Source organism: Peromyscus californicus, unplaced genomic scaffold (assembly GCF_007827085.1).
Source record: "Peromyscus californicus insignis strain IS unplaced genomic scaffold, ASM782708v3 Scaffold_4__1_contigs__length_199733344, whole genome shotgun sequence".
NCBI lineage: Eukaryota > Metazoa > Chordata > Mammalia > Rodentia > Cricetidae > Peromyscus > Peromyscus californicus.
This window is the reverse complement of record NW_026294562.1, coordinates 32,729,375-32,744,256: the sequence shown is the minus strand read 5'-3', so window position 1 is coordinate 32,744,256 and position 14,882 is coordinate 32,729,375. Positions and strand designations below refer to the sequence as shown.

The 14,882-nt window shown below is 37.0% G+C and overlaps 1 protein-coding gene across 7 annotated transcripts in view; it reads left to right on the top strand.

Annotated features, from left to right (window-relative positions):
• Ric1 (RIC1 homolog, RAB6A GEF complex partner 1) overlaps positions 1–14,882 on the top strand; it is a 90,458-nt gene that overhangs the window by 52,369 nt on the left and 23,207 nt on the right. For all 7 annotated transcript variants that reach the window (XM_052713730.1, XM_052713729.1, XM_052713727.1 and 4 more), the window contains 6 exons: positions 262–353; positions 1,415–1,503; positions 5,028–5,172; positions 6,053–6,101; positions 7,727–7,879; positions 10,194–10,397. In XM_052713730.1, coding sequence (XP_052569690.1) covers positions 262–353; positions 1,415–1,503; positions 5,028–5,172; positions 6,053–6,101; positions 7,727–7,879; positions 10,194–10,397 — 732 coding nt within the window. The remainder of the gene's footprint in view (positions 1–261; positions 354–1,414; positions 1,504–5,027; positions 5,173–6,052; positions 6,102–7,726; positions 7,880–10,193; positions 10,398–14,882) is intronic.

Here is a 14,882-nt window from a genome sequence, read left to right as displayed (position 1 = left end):
TGCTATTTCTAAGCATTCTTTACCATTTGTGTGCTTCTCAATTTCTACAATTGGCTAATGCCTTCCGTTTTTTCTTTGTCTTCACTACTTTGTGCTTCTTGGGAGAAAATACTTAGATGATAGTCTTTGTAAGAGATTTCTTATGCAGGTGAAACCAAATGATACCTTGTTAAACTAAATCTTTCATTGAATGAGAATTATTTGAACTAGAATAAGTTTAGGGGAACACTTTTTAAACTTTAACTCTTTTTCTTGTTGTAGCAACTTCATGGAGTTTGGCCACAAGATGTTATTGATGGGACTTGTGTAGCAGTAAATAACAAGTACCGACTGATGGCATTTGGTTGTGCAAGGTAAGATGTAGACTTTGACTCTGAGTTAAACTTAGGGTATCTTAACATACTTAGGGACTTGATTATGCCCGCCATAAATATCAGTCATTTTCATATAAAATATAAGAAAGGTGTTTTTATTATTTTGAAGCAAAGGTAAAGAATAGCTTTCAGAGCCTGAACATTTTAATTTGTAAAGTGAGATGTTTTAAACTGTAGAAAGCTGAGATACAAATAAAAAAGAATAAATAATTTAAAATCTAGGGTGTTAACTGTTAATCCTTTAAGATATCAGTGTTAATATTGCCTTTACATGAGTATGTAATTTTATTTATTGAATATTCTTAAAGCTCACATATAAAATCAATTTTTTGCTGCAATTCATGCCATGGAGAGTTTATAATCCAAGCATTCAGGAGGCTGAGGCAAGAGGATCAGGAATTTGAGGATATTGATTATAGCCAGGGTTACATAGTGAGGTCCAGACCAGTCTTAGTATTAGTAAATTCCTTTAAAATGGGGGCTGGGGGAGGCTAAAAAGAAGGAAAAAATTTTTATATTCATAGATTTGATTTGGTCATATTCTATTTAGAATTAAAAAATGTATGGTTATAAGTACATTTTTCCTGTGTTTCTCCTTTATCTAAACCTTATAGGTATGCAAAATTTTGTTTGTCTCATAAAGCAAGTTGAAGAGGAGGGTATCTGTGTAGAACACACTATGTACTTGCTGTCCATGTTAATGCATATTGTTAAAGTTCATTCTTTCAATGTTATAGATATGGTACTGTATGAATATACCAGTTTATTTTTCCTTCCTCATGTTGCTATGTGTTAAGGTTGTTTCCATTGTTTTTCAGTTATATACAGTAGTATAGTAAACAATGTGTGTGTTTACTGGAAAATGTTAGGAGTTTCTAGAGTATTTAGAAAGGGAATGGCTGGACTGTAGCATCTGCGTCTGTTCAGGTTGATGAGATGACTACTAATTACTTACAGAATGGTTTTCTACTTTGTACACCTTTCACTAGAGCGTAGATTCCCATGATAATGCCTTTTCTATTTATTTGTTGTTTTCACAGTGGTTCTGTGCAAGTTTATACGATAGATAACACTACTGGAGCCATGCTGCTGTCTCATAAATTAGAGCTTACAGCAAAACAGTATCCTGGTGAGTATTTGTAATGTCTCTCTTGATCTGTGAGATTCAGTTCCAGCACTGCCATGCCTCCAGTGGATGGCTGAAAGCATAGGTAATACTGAGCCCTGTATACTGTTTCTCCCTTATACATATAGTGAGTTTTGCTTATAAATTAGGCATAAAAAGAGATACTCTGTATATTAGTAACTTTTCTCATTGTTGTGACAAAATGCCTTACAAAAGCAACTTAAAAATGGAAGATTTGTGACGCACGCCTTTAATCCCAGCACTCGGGAGGCAGAGCCAGGCGGATCTCTGTGAGTTCGAGGCCAGCCTGGGCTACCAAGTCAGTTCCAGGAAAGGCGCAAAGCTACACAGAGAAACCCTGTCTCGAAAAACCAAAAAAAAAAAAAAAAAAAAAAAAAATGGAAGATTTGGGGGCTGGAGAGATGGCTCATCATTTAAGAGCACTGGCTGCTCTTCCAGAGGACATGGGTTCAAATCCCAGCACCCACATGGCAGCTTACAACCATCTGTAATTTCAGTTCTAGAAGAAAGATGCTTTCTTCTGGCTTCTATAGGCATCAGACATTCAAGTGGTCCATTACATGTAGACAAAACACCCATGTATGTAAAATATTTTGGGAAAAAAGTAAAGGAAGCATTTTTTGGGTTTACAGGTCAAGGGGTACAGCCTGTCATGATGGGGAGACCGTGGTGACAGGAAGATGAGGCAGCACTGGTTACAGAGTGTCTGTCATCAGGAAGTAGAAAGATGCGTTCTGGGGTTCACGCTGCTGTCCTGTTTGTAGTCAGTCCCAGCCTCGGCCTCCAGCTGATAGGACAGTGCTGGCCTTCCTCAAGGAGTCTTTCTGGAAACACCCTCACAGATGCCCAGAGGTGTGTTCCCACAGATGGCGTGAAGATGAGCGCTTTTATTTGAACAGCCACAGTGTGTGCATGTATTGCACTATCACTGTGTGTCCTGTAAACAACACAGTTAAAATAACCAACACCTTAAAAATAAGTGAGAATAAAATAGAACAATTGGAACTAAATGGACTCTTTATCTCCAACTTTTTTTTCCTAATGTTTGGGAGTATGTGGGTTCTTGGCTTTGTCTACTATACTACTATACCCGATTTAGCAGTACGCCCTCAAGTATCATAGTGCCAGTTAATCCATGATTATATTTTATATCTTATTCCAGAAAACTCAAAGGGTTTTTTAAAAAAAAAAAAAAAAAGGAAGACCTTGTATAGCTGGTGTCCCTTTCTCTTAGCTCAGGTTCTTCAACTCTATTAAATTCTTGACAGCCTCCTCTCCATTAGCAAATACAGCAACTCACTCTCTCTTTTACACACACACACACACACACACACACACACACACACACGTTTTTCAGTGTAAACCTATTTTCAATTCTATGTCACCACGCAGTTTCTACGAAATGACTCATCATTTGTTTTAGGGGCCTCCTTGCTTACGGTCTTCATGTGGGCTTGGCATTTCCTGGTGTGGTGTGTCAATCTTTTTTCTGCTCGTATCATAAACTAACAGGTTTAATGCCTTTTCTGCTTTAATAGTGCATTTATTACATACCAGAGTAAAAACTTTTGCAATTTTAGGTATGACAGTAAAACCAGTACATGTTGCTTTTTCATCAGTTTCACATGGGAAGATTTTTTTTTTTTTTAAAGACAAGTCTTTTTTAAGACAAGTCTTTTTTAAAGACAAGCATGTTAGCCCTGGCTCTCTGAAACTCTTAGCCCAGGTTGGCCTTGTGTTATAGCAGCCATCTTGCCTCAGCCTCCCAAGTGAGATTTGTTCTTAATAAGGTCAACATACAGTTTTTTTTCTTTCCTTAAGAACTTCCACCTTTTGTTACAACAGCTTTTCCTTGTTCTCTTTTGTCTATCTGAGCTGCCAGCACCCACCTTTGTGCTTTATGGCCTTAAGAAAAATAAGGGTTACTTGAATGCAAGGCTCTACTATACTGAAACTGCTTGTTTAATTGAATTTTGAATTTTTTACTTCTTGAATTTTTCCATTTAATACTTTGAGGCCACAGTTAATCTTGGGTAATTGTTAAGTATGAAAAATGAAACCACAGATAAGGGGGACTACTGTGCTGGTAATGCTACCAGCTTCCTTTTTATTTCCTTTATTATTGAGGAGGGAGGGGAGACACATGTCACTGTGTTGTTGTCATGTTGAGGGCAGAGGGTAACTTGAGAGAGTTGGTTCTCTATGCGACCATGGGTTATAGGGATCAAGCTCAGGTCCTTGGACTTGGCTCGACAAGCACTTTTTCCCACCAGTGTAGCTCACCAGCCCTCTTTTATTTCTTTAGCTACAAAAAGAATGGTTGTGTGCCAGGCAGTGGTGGCACACACCTTTAATCCCACCACTTGGGAGGCTGAGGCAAGCAGATCTCTGAGTTCAAGGCCAGCCTGGTCTACAAAGTGAATTGCAGGACAGCCAGGGCAAAACAGAGAAACTCTGACTCGAACAAAAACAAACAAAAAGGTTGTGTTATAGTCTGTCTCCATTAGTCCTAGTATCCAAAGACTGAGTCTACCTCTGCTGTGTCTTATTTCTTAGGATTTGTTAGTTTATTTTAGGATATTTTACTGAAAGCTGGTGTTTCTTGACAGTTGTTTGTGGAAACTTTAGGACCTGGATTACATTGTATTTCTTTCAGAGGTCACTTGAGGGATACTCCACTGTTCTGGACCCTTTGTTGTGTTCTCTGTATGAATGTTTTGTTTTGTTTTTTCAACCACACTAATTACACAAATTCTAAATCAGAGTGAGAACTGAGTTGATATGTAACTAAGGGCTATCATGGGACTTTTGTTTCTGTTCTGTGGAATAGATAAAATATGGAAAATTTCCCTGCCTCATCTACATGGCAGTTTATCTCTTATTCTCCTTTGTACCATGGATGCAGCTTTTATAATCTTGGCATTGCCAGGTGTCTTTACTAGATTTCCTGGTGTGGGTAAGCTCTGAACTTTATCCTCTGACTTTCACATGCTGTGTGAGTCACCAGTAATGACAGATTCTCAGAGTTTGACAGATGAATTCAGAGGGAAAGTACTTTGTCCCAATATTGGGGGACATTCAACATCACAGTTGTTTCAGTGTGAAAAATCATATAGGGTATTACTTGATGTACTGCAAAAATAGATATATACTCCCAACATTCATTTTTATCATGCTCACTGTGTAAGAGACTTAACTGTATTTTTCTCTAAGAAGAATGTTTCTGTACCTTTATCCCCATTTTATAGAAGCTGAGAGCTTTGACGTTTATTGCACAGTGGTAGTTATTCAAGCTAATCATGGCAAAACTAGCCTTCACTTCCTACAATTCACCTGCATTCTGAGGTTGTTGACATTGGATCAGGGAAACCCTCCATGAACAGGACTTATCTTGGAATTCAAGTAGTCTGTGCCATTCTGCTTGTTCGGATTTGAACATAGAGCTTGTAAAAAGTACTGAATATTTCTGAGCAGTCTTTCTAACCCTTCTCACCATCTTTTCACAGACATTTGGAACAAAACAGGAGCTGTTAAATTGATTAGATGGTCTCCTGACAATAGTGCTGTAATAGTAACCTGGGAATATGGAGGCCTTTCTCTATGGAGTGTGTTTGGAGCCCAGCTGATTTGTACACTTGGAGGAGACTTTGCGTGAGTGAACAAAGAGAAAATCACTTTAAAAAATTTTTTAGTAGCATATAAAACAGTGGAGCTTAATGAGTACATTTTCATATGTACGCATCAATGCACTTTGCCTGTATTTTCCCTTCTTTTCACCAAGTAGTTCCTCTTCCTTTATGCAATGTTAGCTGTGTATTTAAATCTAGAGTGTACACATGATAGAAACATGCAGTATTGTGTCTATGTTTCCCCAGTCCCCACGACCCTCTCTTATTTCCCCATCTCTTCTTTCCTTCAGGACCACTATCACCCTCATAGTCCCCTCTCACTGTCGTGTCCTATGTTTAGATTCTGCATAGGAGAGAAAATGGGATAATCTATCTGTCTGAGTTCGGTATATTTCACTTAACATGATCTCTAGTCCATCCATTCTTTCTTTATTCTTATAACAAAACATTTTGTGAAATGTAGATTTAATTTGTTGAGAATATGTTGATTCTCCAAACATTCAACCTCCTAAAACTGACAGTTGATTCAATAAAAATGACTTACTGGTCCCAAACACTAGGGAAAACACTCTTCTTTTTTTGAGCTCAGTTAAGTATATGACCTCATGTTAAGATTTAAGGCTGACTGCTGGACTTGGTAGCACACACCTTTAATCCCAGCATTCAGGGATGCAGAATCAGGGGGTCTCTATGAGTTTAAGGCCAGCCTGGGCTACATAGTAAGACCCTGTCTCAAAAACAGTACTATAAAATACAAAACCAGAAGTGAAAGTGACTGTTCCTTTAACATAGAAATATGTAATAATGCATGTGTTTCATTTTCATAAAGTATTATGAATTTCTGTTTTAAAGGGGCAAAGTCAGTTTGATTTTATTTAAGTTAAGTTTCTGTTCTGTTTCAGTTATAGGTCTGATGGTACCAAAAAAGATCCCCTTAAGATCAATTCTATGGTAAGTACTTTCTACTTAAAAACAGGTGTAACCTATAAAATGCAGTTTTTTTTCCATTTTCCTCACATTGATTTCATAACATCAGAAAGCATTTTTATCTCAGTAGATTTTTTTTCCTATATAGTTCATTTTTGGTGAAGTTTATTGGTGTGTGTAAGGTGGGGTTTGCCAGGTGGTGGCGCACGCCTTTAATCCCAGCACTTGGGAAGCAGAGGCAGGCAGATCTCTATGAGTTTGAGGCCAGCCTGGTCTACAGAGTGAGTTCTAGAACAGCCAAGGTTACACAAATCCTGTCTTGAAACATGCCCCCCACCCCCCAAAAAAGATGGGGTTTCTTGCTATGCAACCAACATTTGGCCTCAAACTATATAGGCCATGCTAGCCTTGACCTAACAATCTTCTTGCCCTTGCCTTTGGAGTGACTTTGTCTCGAAAAATAAGGTAGATGACTTCTGTTGAATGACATCATCTGGCTTACACACAGCACACACACACACACACACACACACACACACACACACACACACACGCATGTACGCGCACATACACACACACCTTCATGTACCTCATATATAGACACACAAATGTAAGTTTTCAGTATAATAATATTTCTGAAACTACTAGCCAGTGCCTTTGAATGGCATCAACTATTATTATCGGAAGTTTACTAGGTTGGAATTTCAGCCACAAACTAAGGATCCAAGCATGTATTTAGCTCCAGGTTCAGAGAGACCTTGTCTCAAAGGAGTAAAGAAAAAGCACTAGAGCAGGCTATCAAAGCCTTCCTCTTGCTTCCATGTGCACCTGTGCCCACGCTGTGCACACACAGGACACACACACAGGAAATCAACATTTTTCAGCAGTCTGAACCTCACTCACCATTTTCTTGGATTATAGATTAGAAATTACTATCTTGAAAAATACTATGATGGAATCTAGTTACAGAATATTAATTCTGGTTGGGCTTGAAGAAATACATTTAAATCTTCTCATTGTACACTTCACAACTGAAGAAACCTCTATCTAGAGAAACCAGATAAGCCAAAACTTTTGTTACACTGTTTTTGCTGTATACAAAGCTGCATCGGTTGTAGATGCTTCTTCCCTGAGCCTCTAGTCATACGCTGAGTTGTCTTCTGTAAGAAATTTCTTTGTACTTGAGAAGCAGGTAAATTAAATTAGAATGCTATAGAAGGATTTTTAGAATTGGAACCCTGAAATTGAAGCTGAGAACATTATTTAGTGTTTTACCATTCTAAGTAAAGGGCAATGATGATGATTTCCTCTGGAAATAGATAAGGTGTACTAGATGTCTAAGAATCATGGGTTGTGGTTTATTATTTTGTGTGTCTATGCATGGTGTCTGTATGTGTGGGCATGCTACCATATGGATGTCAGAGGACAACTTTATGGAGTTAGTTCTCTCCACTATAACATGAATTCTGGGGGTCAACTCAGGTTCTCATACTTCCACACCACCTTGACTTGCTGAACCACCTTTCTAGCCCTGGGTGTGATTGATCCTTGTCTCTGGTATTTGTCAGGGTTTCTCTGTTTTCAATGTTTAACTGAAGTTAGAAAGGAAATAAAAATAACTTTGTATTGCTTTCTCTTATTTCTTCAAGAGCTGGGGTGCAGAAGGCTATCACTTATGGGTAATCAGCGGATTTGGTCCTCAACACGCTGAAATTGAGTCTGACCTCAGGAGTATAGTTAAACAGCCCAGCATTTTGCTATTTCAGTTCATCAAGAGTGTACTCACTGTAAACCCTTGTATGGTAAGTAATTAAAACTGCGTGGTTTTGTTTGTTTGTTTTGTTTTAATACCTCTTAGCAGAATTTTAGAACCTTTTCTATGACCCAAGGATTTGAATATATTCCTAAATTAACTGTACCATCATTGTATATTTTCTGTGATTCATGTACTTCTATAAAATTTATTCCAAAATTTTATTTCTGAACATGTTTTGGATTTTTTGTTTTATTCTTTAAAAAAAAAAACCCACAAGCAGTCTGAAAGAAGCAGTATTTACATGTAAGCTAACTTGAATAATTCAGTCTTAATCTGAGTAAGAGTTACCAAAGTGTGTTGCACTTAGATACTACTTAGAAATATTACTAGAGGCTCCTCAGGATTTAAAACAAAACAAAAAAACCATTCTAGGTGGTTGGGGGTGGCTTAGTTGGTAAAGTGTTTGCTTCACTCACATGCATGAGGACCTGAGTTTGATTTCCCAACCCCACTGTCATGGTTGAGCATGACAGTGTGCACCTATAATTTCCGCTCTAGGAAGGTGGAAACTGGAGTCGGCAAGCTCCGTGTTCAGTGATGGACCCTGTCTCAAAACGTAAGGTGGAGAGCGATTGAGGAAGACCTTCACTTGACTTGACACACGTACATGCAGAATAAAAATTCCGAGGCTAGGTATAATAGCACACACTTGTAATCCCAGTGCGTAGGAACCTGAAACAAGAGGATCACAGGACAAAAACCAAACAAGACAAGACAAAAAATTCTGTTTTCGTGAAAGAAAGGCTTTAAACCAAAGAGTATATTAGGACTCCAGAACTTGAGTTGTGATCAGATCACATCTGGCACAAAAATGTAGCTGTGATGTAAAAAGCAGTGTTCCTTTTACTCATTCAGCTGTAAATTTTAATAAGCTCTTTGAAGAAAATGTCTAAGAACCTGCTTTGGAAAACATTGCCCATAATTACAATAGAAATATTTTGTAATGTTTGTGACAAATATTACAGAATGTAATATAAATGCAACATGAACTTCCCATGTTTACTTCTCTGAATTAATATATATTATATGATTATGTATTTTAATATGCTACATTTATATGCTATGAGTACATATCTCAGTACTTATTATCAATAGTTTTTTAAAGATATTTGGTGTAGCCAGTTATTTAAAATTTACAACATATTAAAAATTAGGGGATGGAGAGATGGCTCAGAGGTTAAGAGCATTGGCTATTCTTCCAGAGGTTCTGAGTTCAATTCCCAGCAACCACATGGTGGCTCACAACCATCTGTAATGAGATCTGATGCCCTCTTCTGGCCATGCAGACACAGCACTGTATACATAATAAATAAATAAATCTTTAAAAAAAATTAATATGAAAATAACCCAGATCTCAGAACTCTATACTATAGTTGAAGATTAAGGATTCCCAGAAAAACAAGAATAGAGTATATTTCCTGCCCATCCCCCGTCCAGATCATTTTAAAGCATTCCTCTGTGGCTGATGGAATAGCTCAGTGAGTGGGACTGGATTCTGAATCCCCAAAACCTACATAAAATCCAGGTGGGCATGGCAACCTGTCTGTAATCCCAGCAGGAAGGAGGTAGGGATGGGGATTCCCGAGCAAGCAGGATAGTCTAGTCAGAGTAACATGCTCCAGGTTCACCAAGAGACCTTGCTTCAGTATATAAGGTGGAAAAGAGATATTGAGGAAGAGACCTCAAGTCAACCTTAGGTCAACACATACACATACGCAAACACACACATACATGTACACACACACACACACACACACACACACACACACACACACACACACCAAATAAAGCGCCCTTGATTGTATTTTGGACTAAATGGGAAGGGATAGGATACCACTGTCTGATTTTGAGTATAAGAAATTTTCCCACCTTGAGAACACTGGCCCTCTAATTAAAAACCAGGGCACAATTAACTAAAAATAGGAGCTACTGCACTTGTCTGAATATCCATTGAAATTTGCATGGTCAACTGTAAACAATGTGTACTTACATGTAGTTTTTCAGGTGGAGTTCTCATAGCACCACCATTTAGCAATTCTACCAAAAGGTACTATTCAAACATTTGTAAACCTGGGCATTAGCAAAACACACTCTATAAAAACCTCATTTACAATAGAAATCACTAAACTATTGACTCTTTTCTAAATATAATTACGTAGATTCTGTCATCTGGAGAAAATCAATATTGAGATATGGTACACATTCAATAATAAAACTAAAACAGCATGTTACTTAATTGTCCTTACTCAATGCTGAGTATTTTTATTTGTTTTCCCTTTTGCCCTTCTTTCTCTTTCTAGAGTAACCAAGAACAGGTGTTGCTTCAGGGAGAAGATCGCTTATACTTGAACTGTGGAGAAGCCTCACAAACCCAGAATCCGAAGAGTTCTTTGGCACGAACTGATCATATGCCAAATCGGGAGAAGAGCCCATTTGCAGATGGAGGTCTGGAGTCTCAGGGGTTAAGCACTTTACTTGGACATCGGCATTGGCATGTTGTACAGGTCAGTGTTCATTTACTGACACTAGTGACTCATTCATTGGTAATGTATCACTTGGAATCACCTTTAAATATTTCATTGCTGTATTATCTCTCAATGCTTTTTTATGTTTTTTCCTTGCCCTTTTTTCTTTCCATTTGATACAGAATATATCCTCACCATTAATAGTGTCGAGAACTAGAAGTTTACTTCTTTTCCCCTCAGTAAAGATGATTTTATTTTACCTTGAGCCTCTGTTTTGCTTCCTCTAGCTCTGGATTTGCATAGCCTGAAGTATGTCCATTGCATGGAGAGTAGTGATTTGACCAGTGCCCAGTCCAGCTGACTTTCTAATTTCGGTGTTAGTCACTTAACAGTGGACCCAAATTGCAAACTTCAGAACATTTGAGAAACTTGATGTTTATAATTTTATTAGTATTTGATGTTTTTCCAAATTATGGTTTCATCCTGATACCATTTTTTAATTAGGTTCTTTTAGCAATTTTGACAGATTGATATTTGATATGGATTAATTCTGAATTTTGATGCCAATTAAGATTAATTTGGTATAGTGAGTAAATTGAAATTTCTTGAAAGAAATTTGTATGCATAGTTTCAAAATCCTAAACATTTTCTTTCTCCTTTTGCTACTAAAGCGGATCAGAGCCTTTTCTTGGATTAGTTTCCTTTAGTCTGTTTCTTCATTTTCTTTTAACTTTTCTTTCCTTTTAAGATAGGATCTTGCTGTTTAGCTGGTCTGGAATTCACAATTCTCTTGTCTCGGCCTCCCGAATGCTGGGACCATGCATGTACACTACCACACTAGCTTCTTTTCATCAGTTTCTATGTCCATAATTCTTTGCCTTCTCTGCTTTTCTCTTACTAGTTTACTTCAGCTCTCATGTTATTTCAGTTGGTTTTGAATGAAGATAATGAAAGACAGAAAAATGGTCACTCTATGAAGGGTTAAAGGAGGAATAGCTCCTGCATTGACTTATAGTATGCACTAAAAGAAAATGTCTTTAACATACATTAATAAACTCATGGAATCAAGCAATGTACATACCATTTTATAATTAGTAACATTTTTTTAAAATATAAAACTGCATCAGCTACTTCCTTGACTAAAATTTTCCACTGCTCCCTTCTCTCCTATAGCCATTTCTCTGCTATTTTCATTTCCCCATACTTTGAACTATTCATTCTACACTGACCTAGCATCAATGCCAGTTCTGCCTAGCCAGGTCTGTGTTACCAGAGAGCCAAGTAGAGCAGAGGATCAAAGAAGGTAGGTCTGGAACTAAAAAATCCATCAGGCAATAACAAAATTGAATTTCCTTCCAGCTCAAAAATTCAGTGATTCTTAGTGGCTTGTCCGTGAAGCCTTCCACTAACCGAGCCCATAGCACTGACTTAAGGACTTTGGGTAGCAGCAGGGCTTGTTGTCCTCTGATAGCTGTGTTCATTTCCACAGATGAGCTTTCTAAGTGTGGATTTACCTAGTCTTTTCATTTCCTTATCCGTCTCTGTTCTTTTAGGTTTAAATAAATACAAAATGGTTTTGGTAAAATAGTTATTAGATGATTAATTTATTTACCATAAGGGTAAACAAGTGGTTCACAAAAAAGTAAGGTAAAAATGCCAAAACTTTAGTCTGCTTTGGAGACCTCACAAACCCTAATGAGAAAAAAATACTTTAAAAACTCATAAAAATATAAATAAAAATGCCACAGTTGTGCTCCCAAGACATTTAAATTGTAATAGAATTTCAGTTTCAAATTTCATGGAATTTTTAGAGCTGGAAGGATCTTAGAGGTCATGTAGCCCAACTGGATCTATACATGAGGAAACAGAAACTCAGAAAGTTACTATGACTCATGCAGCATCACACAAAGGGGTACTGGCCAACCTAGCCTTAAAACAGTCTACATTACAGTAAAAATTCCAGTGTACTTTAAAAGTCCAGGTACTGAATGTTGAATCATATAATTGCTGTTGACCTTGTACTGAAATTTATAATTTGCCCTTGTGGCCATTTTTTTTTTTTTTTTTTTTTAATTTAGCATTGCTCTGCTCTTCAATAACACTGGAGCCTGGCAATTGGGTGCAGAGTGACAGTGATCTTTCTGGGTAGTGTTTATTAGTGCTAAAGCTTTGCCTAGTCATGTCGACTGCTTGGAGAAATGAGGGGTGTGCTTTCATTCCCCTTCCTACTTATCCTATCTTGTGGGATAAGACCACATTCTCCATTAAAGTCGATTTGTTTGTGTGATTCCTTTTTTTTTTTTTTTTTTTTTGGTTTTTTTTTTTGAAACAGAATTTCTCTGTGTTGTTTTGGTGCCTGTCCTGGATCTTGCTGTGTAGACCAGCCTGGCCTCGAACTCACAGAGATCCGCTTGCTTCTGCCTCCCAAGTGCTGGGATTAAAGGCGTACGCTGCCACCACCGCCTGGCTGTTTGTGTGATTTCTATTTTGTGTGCTTACTAGATAATTTAGAGTTCATCTAATAAGCTCCAGCAAATTCTGTGCTTTCTGCTCATCATCTGGAATACTGAACTATTTTTTTTTGTTTGTTTGTTGAAGCCTTCTGTTTTATACAACTTAACTTCTACATTAGAAGGTTTTGTTAGTTAAGTGTCTCTAGCCAAACCAAATGCATACACACTGTTAGAAGCAAAGTTAGTAGCTGGCAGTATAGACAATGTATTTTTTTTTTAATTTAGTTTTCTTAGTTGCAAATTTTGAAAGTACTGCTCATTGGTTTCTAAAAGGTCTTTATTATTTTAATGTTCTAAGGATACTGATTTTATACTTAACCTGTCTCTAACTATTTTGAAAGATTATCTGTCACAAAGTAAGAGGTAAATATCAGGCACTTCATTGGGGGAGGTCAGTAGTGAATTGTAAAGGCTATTTTGCTTATAAGTGATTTGCTCCCCTTCCCTAGTTGTATCAGGTGTGGAAGATGTGGTATTTGGCAAAGATCTAATCTCATCTATAGTCTTACTAGTTAGACAAAACTAGTCTAGGCTGGAGAGTTTATCAGGAAAGAAGAAGGAAAACAGTTTCCATTTAAGAGAGACTGTAAGAACAGTGAGAGGCCGCTCTGTACCTTAGCACTGTCTCCCAGTGATGTGGCATGACTCCTGTGCCCTGACTTTATGTCTCAGGTTTATTTATTAGCTGCCTCTTTCTTTCCACTATTTCTAACACAACATTAAGTATATAGGACAAAGTTCAGATGACACATAGCTCAAAAAAGGTGATGCTAGGAAAAAATATATACTTTGTTCTAGTCATAAAATATTCTGACAAAATTAAAAAAACCATTAATTTTAACTTATATTTGGGTTTTGAAGATACATCATTTATAATTTGTAGTATGTCATAGACTTTTGAAGGTTAAAAAAACAGCTTTTTTTCTGTAGAGATATATATTAGAGTGTGATAATTTGATAAGCTTTTACTGAGCCTTTGTGTTGGAATCACTTTTGCAGTGACATGCTAGCTCACATATCACATTTCATAGGAATTAATCAGACATCAAGGTTTGCAGATTATAGGGTTCTTTGATTTTTATTTATTTTACCCAGTGTCATTGATAATGCGCTGCTTGCTCTGGTACACCAGTTACATTCTTTTTTGAATAATTGAAAGCTATTAATTTAGATCTGTTTTTAAGTTGACTTACTGGATAACTGCATTCTAACCCTTTATGAGTTAACTTTATCGAGAGTGATACAAGTGCTTTGGGTATATTGCTTTTACTTGATTCTCTTTTATCTTTACATAATTTTATTGGATTTGACTATACTTTATGTGGCTTTCTGATTTGGATTTGTCTTTCGATATGTATCTGGTTTTCTTGAGTCAAATTAAAATAAATTTGAATAAATTGAAGCTTTTCTTATTTTAGGAACAGAAGACTCTTCCGTTGTTCTGTTTTTCTGTTAATTCATACTCCACCTCCTCCAACTGCTCACAAAAGCCAGTTAGTAACTAGTCTCCTAGTTAGTAGACTAGGAGAGACAAAAGAGTCTGTAGAGCTAAATCTTACTTCACATTAATAACTCACAGAATTTTGTCTAAGTTTGAAAGTGTCATACCAGTGATACAATGACACCATGAACAAAGGTGTACACTAGATGTCATGGGAAACTGTGCTTACCATTGATGCCTCAGAAGGAGACTTAATATATGTACTATATAAGGGTTCTTGTGGATCAATCAAGTTGAACAGCCTAATAGAAAAACATAAACATATCCATACAGGTTTGTAGCGGCATCTCAAGAAGTAGGATAAAAAACAATCCAGTTTCTATTCTCAAACAACAGAATTTTTGTTTGTACTTACATTGATTGATTTTATATGCATTGCTTTTTTAATCATAACAGTATAAAAGTAATAAAGATTTCCAGTAAAACCAAAACTCTTGCTGAAGCTGTCATTTGTTTGGGAGTGGTCTGTGTCAGCAGACAGACTATAGTCTTCAGTTTGGGGCTGCCATC